Source organism: Theobroma cacao, chromosome 1 (genome assembly GCF_000208745.1).
Source record: "Theobroma cacao cultivar B97-61/B2 chromosome 1, Criollo_cocoa_genome_V2, whole genome shotgun sequence".
NCBI lineage: Eukaryota > Viridiplantae > Streptophyta > Magnoliopsida > Malvales > Malvaceae > Theobroma > Theobroma cacao.
In genome coordinates, this window is record NC_030850.1 from 8,532,068 (window position 1) to 8,547,881 (window position 15,814).

The following is a 15,814-nucleotide window of genomic DNA, read 5'->3' on the forward strand; positions in this document are numbered from 1 at the left end:
TGCGTGACTAATTGATAGGTCTTTGCGTGATTGGTTTCTAGGTTACTGCGTGAATATTGTTCAAGCATGACGTCAGTTAGTGTGTTTGTGATTCAATTAGTTGTTCTTAGCATTGCGTGACTTGTTTATAGATCATTGCGTGATTTAATGTTAGTAATTGTGTGACTATTTGATAAGGCATTGCGTGACTCTTTTTGTATGAAGTTGCACGAGTGTCATAAGTGCATGAAATTTATCTGTATGGCATTGCATGATCGACATTGGGTTCATTTTGTATTGTCTTAGGTCAACTGTAATGCTTTAATGTGTATATGTTGATTTTCTTAATAATCCATGCTGGATAATTACATTAATTATTTTGTTTCAGGGTTGTCTAAAAACAGTTAAAGCTATTATGAGGGTTATTTTTTTAGTGAGCTTCTAAGGAGGGCTATTTCGTAGAAATTCCTTTTGTTATTTTGTTAATCTACAATAATAGTATTAACATGACTAAAATGGGAATATTATCTGCTATATGTTGCAGATGGCCAGCACAGGAACAAAGCAGGATAATGTGGAGTTTTTGCTTTGTGTGCCAAGGCATGAGTGGGGGTTCAACGCTGGCATCAACATCCACTGTAAGTGGTCGCATCTGCACATGATACGTGAGATGCTGTGTAAAGTAAACGAGTTGGAAAACTTTAGGAGAATATGCTTTGGGCACATGATGGACGTCGAATCAGAGAAGAGTTTATTCTGTGCCAATCTCATGCACAACATAATGCTGCGCAAAATCAACGAACCTGACGCCATCGAGGGTGAGCTATGGTTTGCAATAGGGAAAACGAAGGCCTGATTTTTGAAGAGGGAGTTCTATCTGATGACAAGATTAAAGTTTGGTGCCCTACCGACCTTTATTGTCAATCCCTACAAAACCCTCCCTAGAGGAATTCACCTACGATATTGGGGAGTGGGGAACGAGGTAAAGATACAACATGTGTTAGACACGTTCAAGGGAGGGTAGTTTCAGCAGGAGGAAAACACGATGAAGATGGCTCTCGTCTTGATCACAACCAATGTTTTATTCGGTCAAGACTATAGACGATCAGTGGTTCCATGGTTGTTGTCGCTGGTCGAGAACATCGACAAGTGGAATGCGTTCTCATGGGGCACTTACGTTTGGAGTCTGACGATCGATTACTTGATGAGGGGTTTTGAACCTTCTACTGTGGGCGTACTAGAGAAGAAATGTTACCACCTTTATGGATTTATATGGGCGTTTCAAGTAGTCTGTCATGCCCTAATCATTATCATTATTCTTTTCGCATAAGAATTTGTGAGGTGAGTAAAAAATGTTTCACAATTGATGTGTAGTTTTGGACGTTGGAAGCAATTCCTGAAATCATAAGCTTGTTTGGAAGGCAGCACCAGTCCGGACAACTTTGGCCAAGAATGCTGAAATGGCATTGTGACGAGAGGCCCACGGGCTTCCATGCTAATATTGCAAGTTTGGAAAGAGAGGGCAAAGTGAGTAAAGAAACCATAATTTTTTATTTTATTAAATTTTATTTTTATTGTCATAGGGTAACAAGGGTTATACCTAATGGCAATGTATGTTTTGGTGCAGTTATGCGCAGTGAGGATGTTGGAGCCAACTGCGGACGAGATGTTGACCGCATATTGGGTCGACATTAACGTCAATATCTCCGAGGGGCAGCAATACGTTCCATTATGAAAGTTGGAGGGTCGGTCAGAATTCAGTCCCTAGCAAATGAAGATAATGGACCGTAAAGAGAAAAGTATGGTAAGACGAGTCGTTAAGAAAAGACGCACCACGAACTAGGAGATCCATTCCCAGTTTGCTGCTGTTGAGGCCGCAGGTGCTGTTGAGGTGCCTGGTTCTCCTCTTGCAACTTTTCATGCTGCTTCTCCTGCTGCTCCTCTTGCTGCTACTACTGTGACTCCTCACGCTACTCTTCCTCCTACTTCTGCTATTGCCCCTCCTCATCCTCAGGCGGGTAACCCGTCGCTGCGTCCACAAATGACTACGAGCATTTAGAGCTGTCAATATAAGCTAGCTCGATCTAGCCCAGCCCAAGCCCTTGTGGGTTAAGAAATATGAGCTTGGCCAGGCCAGCACATTTTTTTATATGAGCCAGGAAAACCTCAACCCAGCCCACCCGTTGCTAGCCCATGGGTTGGGTTGGGTCAGCCCATTTTTATTTTTTTCAAAAAAATTATTTTTATAATTTTATAATAAAATTATTTTATGATTTAATTTATAAATTAAAATTATTAATTTGATAAGCATAGGTTAAACACATTAAAATATATAAAATAAATAATATTATTGATAATTAAATTATTAATCTTATATAATTAAATATATATAATTATTAAATTAATTAAAATTATTTATTTTTTTGGCCCACAAGGTTGGCCCGCCCTAACCCACCCCAATCCATTGATTTGGTGGGCTGGCCCATTTAGGTTCAGCTCAAATATTGGCCTAAATTTTTAGGCTCAACCCACCCCATATTTGATAAAAAATGGTTCAAGCCCATTTTGACAAGTATATGAGCATTAAGCGAGAGCTACAACAAATGCGAACATAGTGGAAGAAAGACTTATAGTCATTGCAGATGGATATGCAGATGCATATGCATGCAATGCAGTTAGAGATCCAGCGGGCAATGCAATTAGAGATCCAGCGAGCGATGCAGATGCAGATGCAGTCACTGCATCAGCATATCCAGCAATCAATGCAAGGGCTGGAGGATCGAATTATCAGTCAACTGATCGATCGTTATGAGGTATGAGCTTTTTTGTTTTTCATCGCGTGAGTTATAACATGTACGATGTATACATTGTTCTAATGTGTTTGATTTTTTCAACCATTTAAGGTCGATCGATGGGTGAAGAGGATGATGCGCACGACAAAGAGGGCAACGGTATTGGGGTTGATCTTGACGATACAAGTGGCATCAATCAGTCAATTTCATCTGCTCGAAGCTCACCTCCCATTAGCCTTATCTAAAATCATCCTGCTCTTATCCCATTTCCACTAGAGGCAGCCCAGCATTCTTAGCGCACACCTTCTCATGAGGCTCCGCCTCCATTTGAGGTCGAAGAGGCACCTCATCCTGCGAGTAGTCGAACTGCAACTTCCTCGCGTCTTGTTCCTATCCCAACTCCACCAGAAGCCCCCCCGCAAGGTGAGATCACATTTTCTCTTGAGGCTCCACCTCGACCTCAGGCCGAAGATGCACGTGTGTGAGCTTAGCCAGCAAATAACTTCGAAGCTCATACGTTAACCTGCTATTAGTCCAGTGCAAAGCGAAAGATGATTTGAAGGACAAATATGACTCCTTCATGAAAAACGAGCAAGCCAGGTAAAATGATAACAGTAGACGATATCAGGGTTAACGGTTCTATGGTATTTATTCCATATACGTTTTGACGTAGGTATTATAAATATGCAGAGTTAACATTCTGGGCATTGAAGGACAAGAAGGCCCTGATTTTTTTCGACGATTGGAGATGTCGACTGAGTTGTTGGACAGCCAACACATCAACGCATGCATTAGTGTGTTGTGTAAACGGGCGTGCGAGCACCATCGATAACTCTACAAGCAGAGAATATGCATCGTTAACACCAGCTTCTATGTAAGTATATGTTAATGAGTTGTAATTATTCAAATGTATAGGGTGTGTATTAGTTAATTGCATCTAACTATTGTGCGTAACGTAATTGACAGGTAATTTTGCTGGGGCTGACCAAAGAAATGAATCCTCCCCCCATCGATAAGACATTCGAGGCGAGTCAGGCGGTAATGCCAAACCATGTGCTTGAGTGTGTGAGGGGTGGTAGTCCTCTGTGGGGTTTGCCATGGGATGAAGTTGACTCAATTTCGATGGCCACTGGGTGGTAGTGCACATCACCTTGGTGAGTTTGAGTATGATGTTAGTGGACTCATCGTACAATCAGGCAGAAGCAATGAACTTTGGCTTGCGTGATCAGCAGATGAGTCCACTAACAACATTGTTTCACATTATATGCCACCAGGTCAGGTACTTTGCCAACTCGCATCATCAGAAACGACCTTTGATGCAGATGAGGTATAAGTTAAATGCAAAGACCTCGATACAGAAAGATTCAAATGGTTAATGGTTCTCTTTATTTATAAGCATAAATGTTGACTCTTCATTTTCTACATCCATATAAGTGCAATGAATGAGGGCTGAATTGGTTATTAAGTACCTGTTAGACCTAGCGTTTCACTTTATCTACCTCTTAAAAGCAAAAGACAAGTCAAACATCATTTTTCAAAAAATTCTTAATAAAAAGCAACTTAAAGGTTTTCTCTCTTTTTCACTAATTAAAAGGATTTTAATGTTACATACATCATTTCCTCTTTTCTCTTCTTTTTTTTTGAATTTAAGCATCATGGTCCGATTACTTGATAGACCAACCAAAATCTAATACTATTGCTACTATACAAGTCTGAAAATTGTTCTGTTTCTTTATTGATTTCTTTGATTTTAATATCCGAAATTATATATAAACTTCAAGCATTACATTATAGCTTATTAGGTGATTGAAGATGACACTCAATATCCTTTATGGTAATTTTAACGAATTACAGCTTATATAATTTATTTTGTTAAACAATTTACCAAACAGATTTAACCTATTTCTCTTTTAATTTTACAGAATTTGTTATTAAGGGGGCTGAATCAGTAGATAACCACCTACAGCATTAGGTACATAAAGTCACGCAATACTCAACAAATATTCAGTCACGTAATGCCTACAAACAAGTCACGCAATGCTTAACAAATATTTAGTCACGTAATGCCTATAAACAAGTCACGTAATGCTCAACAAATATTCAATCACGTAATATTCAGGCACCTAATGCCAAATAAACAGGTTACAATTCCTAATATCCAGTGACTCAATGCCTAACAAATATTCACGCATCGCCTATAAACAGATTGATTTCGTTACTCCCAACCAGATTTAAGTTTCCAAACTCATATAATTTACCCATCAACTTTTGCGTTCTATGAATAACCCTAAATAAACCCAATAACCTATAACAAATACTTTGATGTCATCTTTACACTTTGGGATCATGAAAAAGTTGGCTACTGATATAGACCTCGATGGTGTTGGAGACCTAGACTGCGAGATATATATCCCGATGCCGTTGGAGAGCTGGACAGAGGGATAGCTAAATCAATATTTAAATTTGAAATTTTTAGCTAAATGGCGAGAGAGTAAAAAGAAAGAAACCAAGACGCACCTTCATTTGGATTAATTGGTTTAAAGGGTATTCTTAGCAAGTCTTGTCAAAAATTGATTAAAAACAGTTAAAATTAGAGATAATCATATTTGAAGTAATCTTACTACGAATGTCATTTTTCACAATTTCCTCTTTTTTATATGAATGGTTACACCTTTCACAATAATGACAATCTAAACATAATAAAAAAAATATTTATATTATTTAAATAAAATTTTAAATAAATTAGTAATTTTTTATTTTAAATTAAATAAATTTTTATAATTCAAAATTGATTAATTGTCTTTAATCAAAGTTAACATGAACTTGTCATAATAAAATATAAGATTATCAAGTGATTACATCAACATATTATGTCACTTTCAACTATGATAAAGTCAATATATAATGTCAACACTAGATAGAAATCAAAACTCTTTCCTAATTTACAATCCCGACCAAGTTTCTTACTTAATTAAATGTCATCTTTGACTTTTATATGTGCATTTTATTATAATAATATGTACATTTACCCGAAAAACATATTTGTGCTATATTATAAGATATATGTTATTAATTGGGTGAGAAATTGTTCATTGTATTACAAAATACATGTTATTAACTTGTTGTATACAAAATTATAAATTATTTTATTAACCAATGAGGTATTAATTAAAGTAAAAAATATTTCGTAGATGCTCAAGAATTATATACATGCCAATATTTCCAATAAAGAAAGTATTGAAAATGTCAAGTATATGTAGTTAAAACCTACTTAACATATCAATAATTTTATTTATTTTTTAATTTTATATTCTTTGCTATTATTAATTAAATTCTTATTCTATATATATGAAATCTTAATCATATATGTTTTTAAGAAAAAAAATTAAGAAAAATCTAGACAACATTTAAGTTTTAGTAGCATATATACCAACAATTTGCATTGTAGGTAGAGACTAACAATTTTGGACAAAACACATGTACAGACAGAGACAGGAGAGAGTGTTATTATTTAATTTTATGATGCAACCATAAATCATAAAGACGTTTCCATTGATACAAGTTTGGACAGAAGATGAACAAGTTGTAAGGGTTTGAATGGATCTAAATTTCAGTTAATTTTGCGGCAATTCTCTCGAACTTCTCCGTTGGGTCCTTCCTTGACGTCGAGGGTGCCCATTTTGACCATCGCCTGCTGGAAATCAAAGAAAAACATGGCTTGGTTCATGGCATAGCCATTGACAATGGCTCGAGTCCTGGGTGTGGCGTACAACTGCTGATCCGAGAAAAGAAGTCCATTTCTCCTGATCAATGTGTTGAAGTAATAATTGTCGAAAGTGTTTGGTGTGAAGTCAAACCGCTGCACTGCGTTGTCGCCGGCGCTGCATGTTTGTGACAATATCTTGGCGAAATCCGAATCCAAAGTGGGATCTGCGTTACTCAGCCTGCTTTTGAAGGATGAGCACCTTGCCACTCCTAACGTATGCGCCCCTGCCCCAAGAAGATTATTTAAGTTAGATACTAAACTTTGTCAAGCTGAAAGCAACATAGTGGTACAGTTCATGTCTTAATTACAACCAGGTCAAAGAATTAGGGAAACCCAATGATTAGGATGGTCCATTCATATATGTATATATATATCAACATTTCTTGTAAATTTAAGCATATGCTTAGCTGTGTATAAACTGTGAAAGAACCCTTTTAACTAAAAACCAAGCCAAACCTAAAGCACTTAATTAATAGCACAAAAATTTTATTGGAGATTGCTTACCAGATAAGGCAACCATTTCTTGAGCAGAGAAACCTCGCCGCCCAAAGGCCTGGATCAGCTGTGAGGTGTTGAAGGAGGGGAAAGGCAGGTTGATTGTGTCTTCTATCTTAGACCTCCTTCCATCTCTTCTTCCTTTTGGTATATCATACACTGGACCCCCAGCCTGTTAAATTGTATAGGAGTAGTACAAATATGATAATATATACAATTAAGATGCATGAAATTGAAAAAAAGACCAACAATGATATAGCAGGCTATAAAGCATTTTGTTACCCAGAAAACTGCATCTCTGGCAGCCATTGCAACAATATCAGCACATGAGACTATGCCAGAGCATTGCTCTTCCAACTGCTCCTTTGCATCATCAATAACTTCATAGCCTCGCAAGCTCAAGTTCCCTGGGGAGTCCTTTTCTGCTTTGTTATCCTTTGTTGAATCAATGAGAACCGACCCATCACATCCCTAATAATTGACCAAAACCAGACGACAGATTAAGGTGGGAATCTAATGAAAAGAAGAAAAACAGGGAAGACAAGGAGAGAGAGACAGAGAAACTAATTAAGATACCTCGATGAAGCAGTCATGGAAATGCATTCGAACCAAGGCTGCTGCTAGAGTTGGATCATCTTGCAAAGCTCTATTTACTGTGTTCTTCACAATGAATTCAGCCAATGGGCAACTCATCATGTAGTAGTCCATGCGGAGACCATCTACTCCAAACCCAAAGCGGCTGATCGCTATCATCTCCATCACCATAAACAAACTTACTAAATAAGCCATTGCCATATTTGCCAAATTATTCAAAGGACAACTCAACAGCTTAATATTGAACAAGTAATTCGAGAGAGATGATCACTTAGTTTGCTACAAGAGTGGAAAGGGAAATGCGTGTATATATATATATATAAATGCGAAAAACTGAATAAAGTTGGTCCAAATATGAACTGGCAAAGCTTTTGTTTTTTATTTCTTTTAATTAATGGAAGATAGTGGTCTATCATTTCATCCACCAAATCAGAATCGTAGTCAATAAGATAATCTTAGTTAATTGCATGCTATTTGCATGTAAGGCGACACGTAACAAATTCACTATACTGATTGTGAAATCCAACTTAGAAAGGTTAATCATGCATTAAGACTCATGTAATGACAAGTCTTAGGTTAATTAAGTTACTTTTGTCAAACAGAGATTAAAAATTAGTCAATAGTAGTGTTTAAGAAGTAAAGAGAGAAGATACATGATCCAGGTCCAGTTCCAACCGATCATCCGCCACTTTCCAAACTTGTGATATGCTGTGCCTCCTTGTAGTTGCTAATTAAAAAATAAGAAAATGCTGCGGAAAATGTATTAGTGAGAGCAGACGTTAACCTCCTCCACAGTCCACCCAATTATATCTTTTTACAACTAATTTATGGCTTAGTGCAGGCGTGGGCGGCTGCCCAATGCCAACCTAAAACTCTTTTTATCTTCTTCTTCTTTTTAATTCTTTTGCTTCATCCAAAAGGTTGACTCTCGCCCATTTATTTAAATTCTACCCTTTAATTTGTATGCTATTCATTTTGACAGACTTATGCCATTTATATATCGCCTTGTCATGCGTCGTCTTCCTCTTCTTCCTTTTTTTTTTTTTTTTACATATTGAAACTTAAATATTATTACATGCATTTAAATTAATTAAAAAGAAAAAGGAGAGGTCTCTCACATTTCACAAATATAATTCTCTCGCTTCCGATTAGGAGCCTTCATATTGAAATTTTTCGAAGTTTAATCGTTGAATATCCTCGCTCTTACAAATTACTTGCCTTTTTTTTTGAAAGGTACAAATGACTTGCCTTAATTTGTGACTAAAATATATAAAGTAAATCCATCAAAAAGAAATATATAAAGCAATCGAAGTAGAAATTATATTACATAAATGCATATTTGGGCATCACATATTGAACATGAGACTTACCTTTTTTCCTTCAGTTTAGTGTTGGAGGCTGGGGAAGTTTGCCCAAAACAAAAGAAAACCCAAGCCATAGTTGAAGAGTGATAAAAATGGAGTAAATTGCACTATTGGTTTGTGATTTTTCTTCTAATGTTGAAATCAATCAAGAAAAGGTTATGTAGTAATCGTACCAATGTCGTTTGATAAATTAAAATGTATAGAGAAATTGAGTGCGAACGAGTGAAATGAATGGGAAGTGCATGGCAAATGGCATGCAGCTGGTTTCCATATTGATACCTACTGAGTGGGGAGAGGAGGGGAGGGGACTTTGTTTTTAAAGGAAGGTGGGCATCAAAGCATTCCATTATCTTCCATTTGAGTGCCGTGTACGCGTTTAGCTACCAAATGCTATTGTGCGCATCATGTCTTTCTTTGTCTTGAGATCTCTTTGCCATTTCCTTAGTGCTTCCAGACGTTTATGTCTGAACGGCTTTCTCCTTCTAGCTACCCTTTAGCAGGGTCCATAGCATGACCTTTGTCTGTAACTGTGAACCTCAACAAATAGACACCTCTGTTTTTTTCTGGCCCAAATTTATTTAAATCCCTTAAAAGTCCAATGGACAAATTATTCTGAGGTCGACTCCACCTAATGTTTTCGATTTCTTTTTAATTATGTCGTTCATCTTGTTTAAAATTTACTAGCCTGTTTTTAATTCAAATGTGTCAGTCTACGTAGTTTGGTGATCAAAATTTATTATCCATCTCTCGTTTTAATTTGGAAGAAATTGACGGATCCCACGCAATTAAACAAACAGAGACACACTGACAAGAGAATAGAAAGACGAGCAGAGAGAGAGAGAAGCAAAAAGTGGAAGAGAAATCGAAATGAAAATGATTCTTCTTTGTACTTTTTCTCTTATTTTCTTTTCTTTTTTCATTTTGATTTTTTTTTATTTTTTAAATTAAATAAACTTCGCAAATATATACAAGAAAATAAAACAACTGGACAGAGAACAACAACTGCCTTGATGCCTTACGGCCAGTTCCCTTTTTATGTACACATCGATTTAGGCCCCGAGGAAAGCTCCCCTAGGCCCTACAAAACACCAAAAACAACGAGATTTCAAGCAACACCTTAAGGAGTTGTCAAGCTCTCTCCATAGCTGCCAGTGCCACCCAGAGAAGAGACGGTCTCATCCTTACACTGTCCACCTGTTCGAGTCATGTGCAGAGACTCCCTGCACCTGTAGCAAACAAACTTCGCAGGCACTGCCTCCGAGTCTTTAATGCCGGAACACCTTGTGTGCTGCCACACCCCACAAACATCACAAGCCAACATCCTTTCCCCATCATCATCCTTAGCTCCACAAATGCAATCCACCGTCCACCTCTCAATCCCTCTTTCCGCCCTAAATTTACTAAGCCCGTTTTTCCCCAGGCATCTCCCTCGAACTCGAACTGATTCAGTTGACCCCAACAAATGCTTGACTTCGGTGGAATCCTCTACACCGCCATAGCCAAGCAACTCTTCAGCTTGGAATCTTCTGAATGCCAGATACACTTCCTGGAAAGCCTTTGAAGCTTCCATCTTGAGGTCTGATACAGTAGCATTTAGTGGTAACACAACTAGTTCTGCAGGTGGATCTGGGCCAATTTCTTCAGATTGATCCACAAGCTCCAACTGGCATGAAAGGCAAACTACAACATCATTCCCGCTTGATAGCTTCTCATGCTTGTAAACTTTCACAAATTGCTTGCAGTCAAGGAGCTTCTCAGCAGAGCTGGTGGCAAGATTTCTCGTCAGATCAGGCCCGTAACTCAACATGGTTTGAGGGTGGAGTATGGATTCATACAAGAATTTAAGGTCTCGCTTAAGCACTTCCTCAGAGGGGGGACAGTTTGCAACACGAAAATCATTGCCAGTGGTGGTTACGGAAACAGTTCCAGGCTCAAGTCTGTAACAGAACAAAACTACATATTAGAGTACGTATTGTAAGAGGTGTTTATATCATAACTGACATCGAACAAACAAAAAGGGGCGATAATAATAATCCTATGATTCAAAAGTTGTTCAGAGATACAAAAACCTGATGGCTATATAATATTCAGCCACGGAATTGTGCCAGCTATGTGTAAACTAAGAGGCATTTGAAGAGACCCAATCACATACCTAAACTCGAGAGCACCTGAATCAGGATTGCGCCTTGAACTAACAACCATTCCTTCTGCTGCCAGTTTTCCACCAAGTTCCATGAGGCAATGATCAAGGAGTTCTGGACAAGCCACTCTGCAGACAGCTCCCCTAAGAGCACGGTAGCTTACCCAGTTGGACCCAGACACGGCCCGAAGCACTCTAAACATGGCCTCTTCAACGCGTCCAACATCAGCTCTACTCCATGATACAACCCCATAAGAAGAGGTTCGTGGTTTCTTGCAGGTAGCATCCTCAACCCTAGAGGACGACTTGTGGGCATCATGGATCAACCTCATCAGAAGACAAAAGAGATCCTTTATATTTACAAGCTCAGACTTTGATAAAGACTGGTAAAATGAGATTACATCTTGCAGTCGAGTGCTGGGTTTGCATCCTTGTGGAAGAAAGATGGATAATGGAAGGCTAGAAAGAGTTTCAACAGCTGATTTATAGGCATCAAATGTCAGGGCAAAACTACCAGCACCAAATTCATAACCCCAATCCCCATACCATGGGTGTCCTTTGGTAATTGCATGAAGCAGCCGGTACTCCAACCCATACTTTTTTGATACATCCATCACACTGACCTTCCTGTTTGTATGGAATCATCCAACACAGTTAGACAATAACTCAATGCCATGACTACGTTAAATCATACAGCTATATGCATCCAAGTAAAATGCAAACTTACAAATCAACTGTAATGGAAAAACAAATGTACTGATCATAATTTTATCTGAGATTACATACTGATCTTTTTTTTCATTTTTTCCAGAAAAAGAATTAACTAAAAGGCCCAATCAAATGTCTCCAACTCACTTACAAGGAATTGATATAAATTTAGAGGGGGGAGGGAGGGAGAGAGAGAGAGAGCATAGCTCAGATTTAATAAAATCATCTATATCAGTGAAAACATTGTCTAATTAGTCATATTATTTCCAGATTTATACAAAGGGAGAAACAATATTAGCAATAACATTGAACAAGATTTGCAAGACAAGGAGAGTAGTCAGCTGCTGGATACATAGGATCAAATTTGAAAGAAAACACACACTAAGATTTCTGACCTGACAGCAAGGGTTTGACATAGTCGATCCCAGAAGTCCATGATATGACATCCTGAAAGAACCCTGGAACCCCCTTCCCTGCCATTGACCCTAAGAAGGTGGCCATAACAATTAGAATGGATTACACCATGTAACAGATGAGTGGTGTCCTCCAATTGGTGATACACCCAATCCTCAAGATCATCTGTAGTTGTAACATGGCTGCATGACTTGCACCTGAAAAGAAAAATGGTACATAAAATTACAGCATAATTCATAAGGCCAACAACTTCATATATTTCGAAGGTGGTGAAAAGATAATAGATTAGCATGATCACCCGTGTAAAGCTAGCACAATACGCTAGTGCATATAGTAGCCACTTTTATCAAAAAAAATTCATAGAATGCCCTCTTCAGCAAACTAACAGAAAATTCCAGTTTTCATAATAAAAAGAAAAAAAGAAGAAAAAAATAATTATTGCCAATAGATTCATCAATTTTTTTCAAAGATTGAACTCAAAAGGATTTAATCACTGTCAAAAAGATGCTTCATGACCTACAAATTCAAGACAACTAACAGAAGGTGACCTTAAACATCAAATAAAATGATAGACATGCATGGGACTATATGCAGAGCTTGGTAACACGTATGAACTTCAAGTGTCTTCTTGTTTCTATCATGTTTTTAAACTTGCAAATTGAGCTGAGGAAAAAAACATGTGACTATCATATTCTGAGAGATTAAAGTAAGTTCGACAATGTTGGGCAATCACACATAGCCTCAAAGTTCAGACCACCTTGAAAGTTAGATTTATTGAAGAAGTTGGAGAGGTAGCCAACTCTAACAAGGTTTGACCCCTATGCCATCCATGCATGTTAATGACCAAACATACATTACTAGCATACATAGAAGAAATCACATGTATAAAACATTACATGTACTAGACAAAGGAAGATAATTTTCAGTCCAGAGAAACAAATCTAATGAGAAAACAATGAGTTAGACCTTAATTCTGACAAATGCAGGATATCTCCACAGCGCACACAAGGTTTGTGGTAGCCGCCAATAGAATTACCATCAGCCTTTATGATGAAGTGGTAGCGTTTAGAACAAACTGGATGACCGCTCCACCCTAACCATTCAACATTGTAGATAGATTAGGAAAACTCCTATCAATTAAAATTTTATTTATTTGTTAATAATAACCCAATAATAATAATCAATAATCAAGATGGTTCATGAATTCACACAACTACGCAACTATTCATGTTAAACGGAAAAGTCCAAAAAATTATTTCCATTTGTCCAATACAAGCAACTAGCATCAAAGGAATCAAATGCTAATTCTAATTTCCTACAATCCTAATTACGGTTATAAACGCTGAAACATTTACCATAGCGTTCACAGCTAACCCCAAACAAAAAATCTTTGCTTAAAATATGTATAAATAAAAATAAAAATAAGCGAATGACGGATGACCTGTCAAAAGTCAATTGGATAAGCATGATGAGAAGTCAGGAGCAGAATATGACAAACAAACTTAGGAAACCCCCAGATACGAGTGTCTAGATTAGTAAAACAATCCCCCTTGCAATCACTCTTATTTACGACCATATGCCACTAAGAGTCTAAAATTAAGAACGATAAAAAGAATCGATGACAGCTGTGTGGCAGCCGCTACATGTGTCGCGTCACCATAAAAAGAGCCACCAATCAAACGCACGTGGGGCCCCAAAGATTCATAATAGAAAGAAAATAAATTATCAATCCAATCCAAACATCGACTAAAATAATAAAATAATAAAAACAATCAATATACTTAAAAATGCCCATCAAAGATCACTATCACTACTGGGCCCCACTTTTACCCACTCCTACAAGTTACCCATTAAAATAAAACTGCTTCCATCTCTTCCCATTTTCTCACGAGACGAACACTTTTATTATTTGTATTTTTCAGAACTTAGATGTCCCATCTCATTGAGTTTCGAATTTATATTTTCTACTCTCACGAGATTATAACATTATCTATCTCATCGTTAATTTTTTTTCAATTTTCCAAATATAGAAAAAATAGTACCAACAAAATTGTTTTTTATTTTTAGTATTATTAAGTTAATTTATTAGGATTGCCATTTTCCCGCCATTTGCGAAAAATGCAACCGGTAACCGAAGTAAAACCGGAAACCCGAGAAAGTGCCTAGAGATGCGTGAAAGACACAGAATCGGTCAATGACTCGGCCCGAGTCCCACTTACCAACGACTCGGCACTGGTCGCAGTAGATGGATCTAGATCTAGCGACGTCCTCCTCCACCACGTCTAGACAAACCATGGTGGAGGAGGAATCAGAGCCGTCCGTCGCGTTACCGACCCTGAAGAGGATCTGCCAAGTCATCAGGTGAGGAAAAAGAGAAGTCGGAGGCGGCATGAGCGCGTGCTTCGTTAGAAACGACCTGATGTTAGCCCGAAACGGCATGGCAACGCTAGATCCCGAAGCAGAAGAAGGAAAGGTGAGGAAGTCGTAGAGATCGGCCGTTACTCTCCTCTTCATCCTCTTCACGGGCATGCCGTTGACGACCATAGTGGCGCGTGGAATCAGATTCAAAGCGCGTGAGATGAGATCTGAGGGTGAGGACGAGCGGATCTGATGGGGTGAGGAGGTTTGGGGGGCGGCTACAGAGGAACAAAGGAAGAAGAGAGGGAAACGAGAAAGGGTTTGGTTGCTTAGCGGTAAGTGTTGGGATGAGGGAGTGAGTAGCTGTGGAGGTCTCTTTTTTTCTGATCAATCAATCATATGTTTGATTGATACGGTGATATGGTTATTTTTGGGCTTTCCTTTTTTCCCACATCATAAATAGGTTGGGTAGTATCCTATGATAATTATTAATTAATTAGTTTTAAACTTTTATGATAATAAAGTACTAGTTTTCTCGAGAAGAGTTTTATGTCGGTTTTGGTTGGGGCCATGGGAAGTGAGGAAGGCGGAAGGAGCATCCAAATCTTTTCGTTTAATTAGTATTGTGGTTAAGCCGTGGCTGCTATGATGACAAAATTACTTTATTACCCTCGAAGCAACCCCTAAATGAAACGAAAAGATGTAAGAAAGGAGGAAGTTAATGTAAATTTGGCTTTCAACACTGCTTCCAGGAAGGTTCGCGCGGTCTCTAGGTCGTTTCTTTATGTAAAGCAGTACGAATTAAATAATAAATACTAGTGAAATACGGAATACTTTTTTTTTATCTATGAGAAATTACAAAAACCATTTTCCGATTTAATTGAAAAATGTACTTACCATTTTTAGTTTCAAAAATACCTTCTTATCCTTTTAATAAAGGTATTGTTGTTAATTATTAGTTAACCTTAAATAGAAAGCTAAATGAACCTTCTTGTTAATTATTTATTTTTTAAAAAATTTTATATTTTTTTAACTGCAAAATTATGAATTTTTTAAAGGAAGCAAAATAGTCAAATTACAATAAAATAGTGCATAGAATGAAACTCCTATAATATAGTTTAAGAGAATTATATTTTAATTAAATTACATTATAAATTTATTGCACTTATATATATTAATTTTTTTATAAATGTATTGAAATTAC

General features: G+C 37.4%; 2 protein-coding genes across 2 annotated transcripts; both read right to left on the reverse strand.

The window, feature by feature from the left end:
* LOC18612010 (peroxidase 47) lies at positions 6,250-7,927 on the reverse strand. The gene is made up of 4 exons (XM_018128808.1): positions 7,609-7,927; positions 7,315-7,503; positions 7,042-7,204; positions 6,250-6,761 (listed from the first exon to the last, which is right to left on the reverse strand). Exons 1-4 carry the CDS (start codon positions 7,825-7,827, stop codon positions 6,382-6,384), a joined length of 951 nt encoding a protein of 316 aa, XP_017984297.1. The 5' UTR covers positions 7,828-7,927; the 3' UTR covers positions 6,250-6,381.
* Positions 9,955-15,074, reverse strand: LOC18612011 (PHD finger protein At1g33420). The gene is made up of 5 exons (XM_018129936.1): positions 14,472-15,074; positions 13,219-13,345; positions 12,234-12,449; positions 11,143-11,757; positions 9,955-10,927 (listed from the first exon to the last, which is right to left on the reverse strand). Exons 1-5 carry the CDS (start codon positions 14,794-14,796, stop codon positions 10,108-10,110), a joined length of 2,103 nt encoding a protein of 700 aa, XP_017985425.1. The 5' UTR covers positions 14,797-15,074; the 3' UTR covers positions 9,955-10,107.

What these genes read in the sequence shown, in the direction of transcription:
- LOC18612010 (XM_018128808.1), bottom strand. Translation starts at nt 7,827, where the DNA reads ATGGCAATGGCTTATTTAGTAAGTTTGTTTATGGTGATGGAGATGATA. An exon ending in TCCATGACTGCTTCATCGAG is followed by an intron (nt 7,504 to 7,608) that starts GTATCTTAATTA and finishes GTCAATTATTAG; the next exon opens with GGATGTGATGGGTCGGTTCT. An exon ending in AGAAATGGTTGCCTTATCTG is followed by an intron (nt 6,762 to 7,041) that starts GTAAGCAATCTC and finishes TTCTTGGGGCAG; the next exon opens with GGGCGCATACGTTAGGAGTG.
- LOC18612011 (XM_018129936.1), bottom strand. Translation starts at nt 14,796, where the DNA reads ATGGTCGTCAACGGCATGCCCGTGAAGAGGATGAAGAGGAGAGTAACG. An exon ending in CGACCAGTGCCGAGTCGTTG is followed by an intron (nt 13,346 to 14,471) that starts GTAAGTGGGACT and finishes TTGAATGGTTAG; the next exon opens with GGTGGAGCGGTCATCCAGTT. An exon ending in TCAGGTGCTCTCGAGTTTAG is followed by an intron (nt 10,928 to 11,142) that starts GTATGTGATTGG and finishes GTTCTGTTACAG; the next exon opens with ACTTGAGCCTGGAACTGTTT.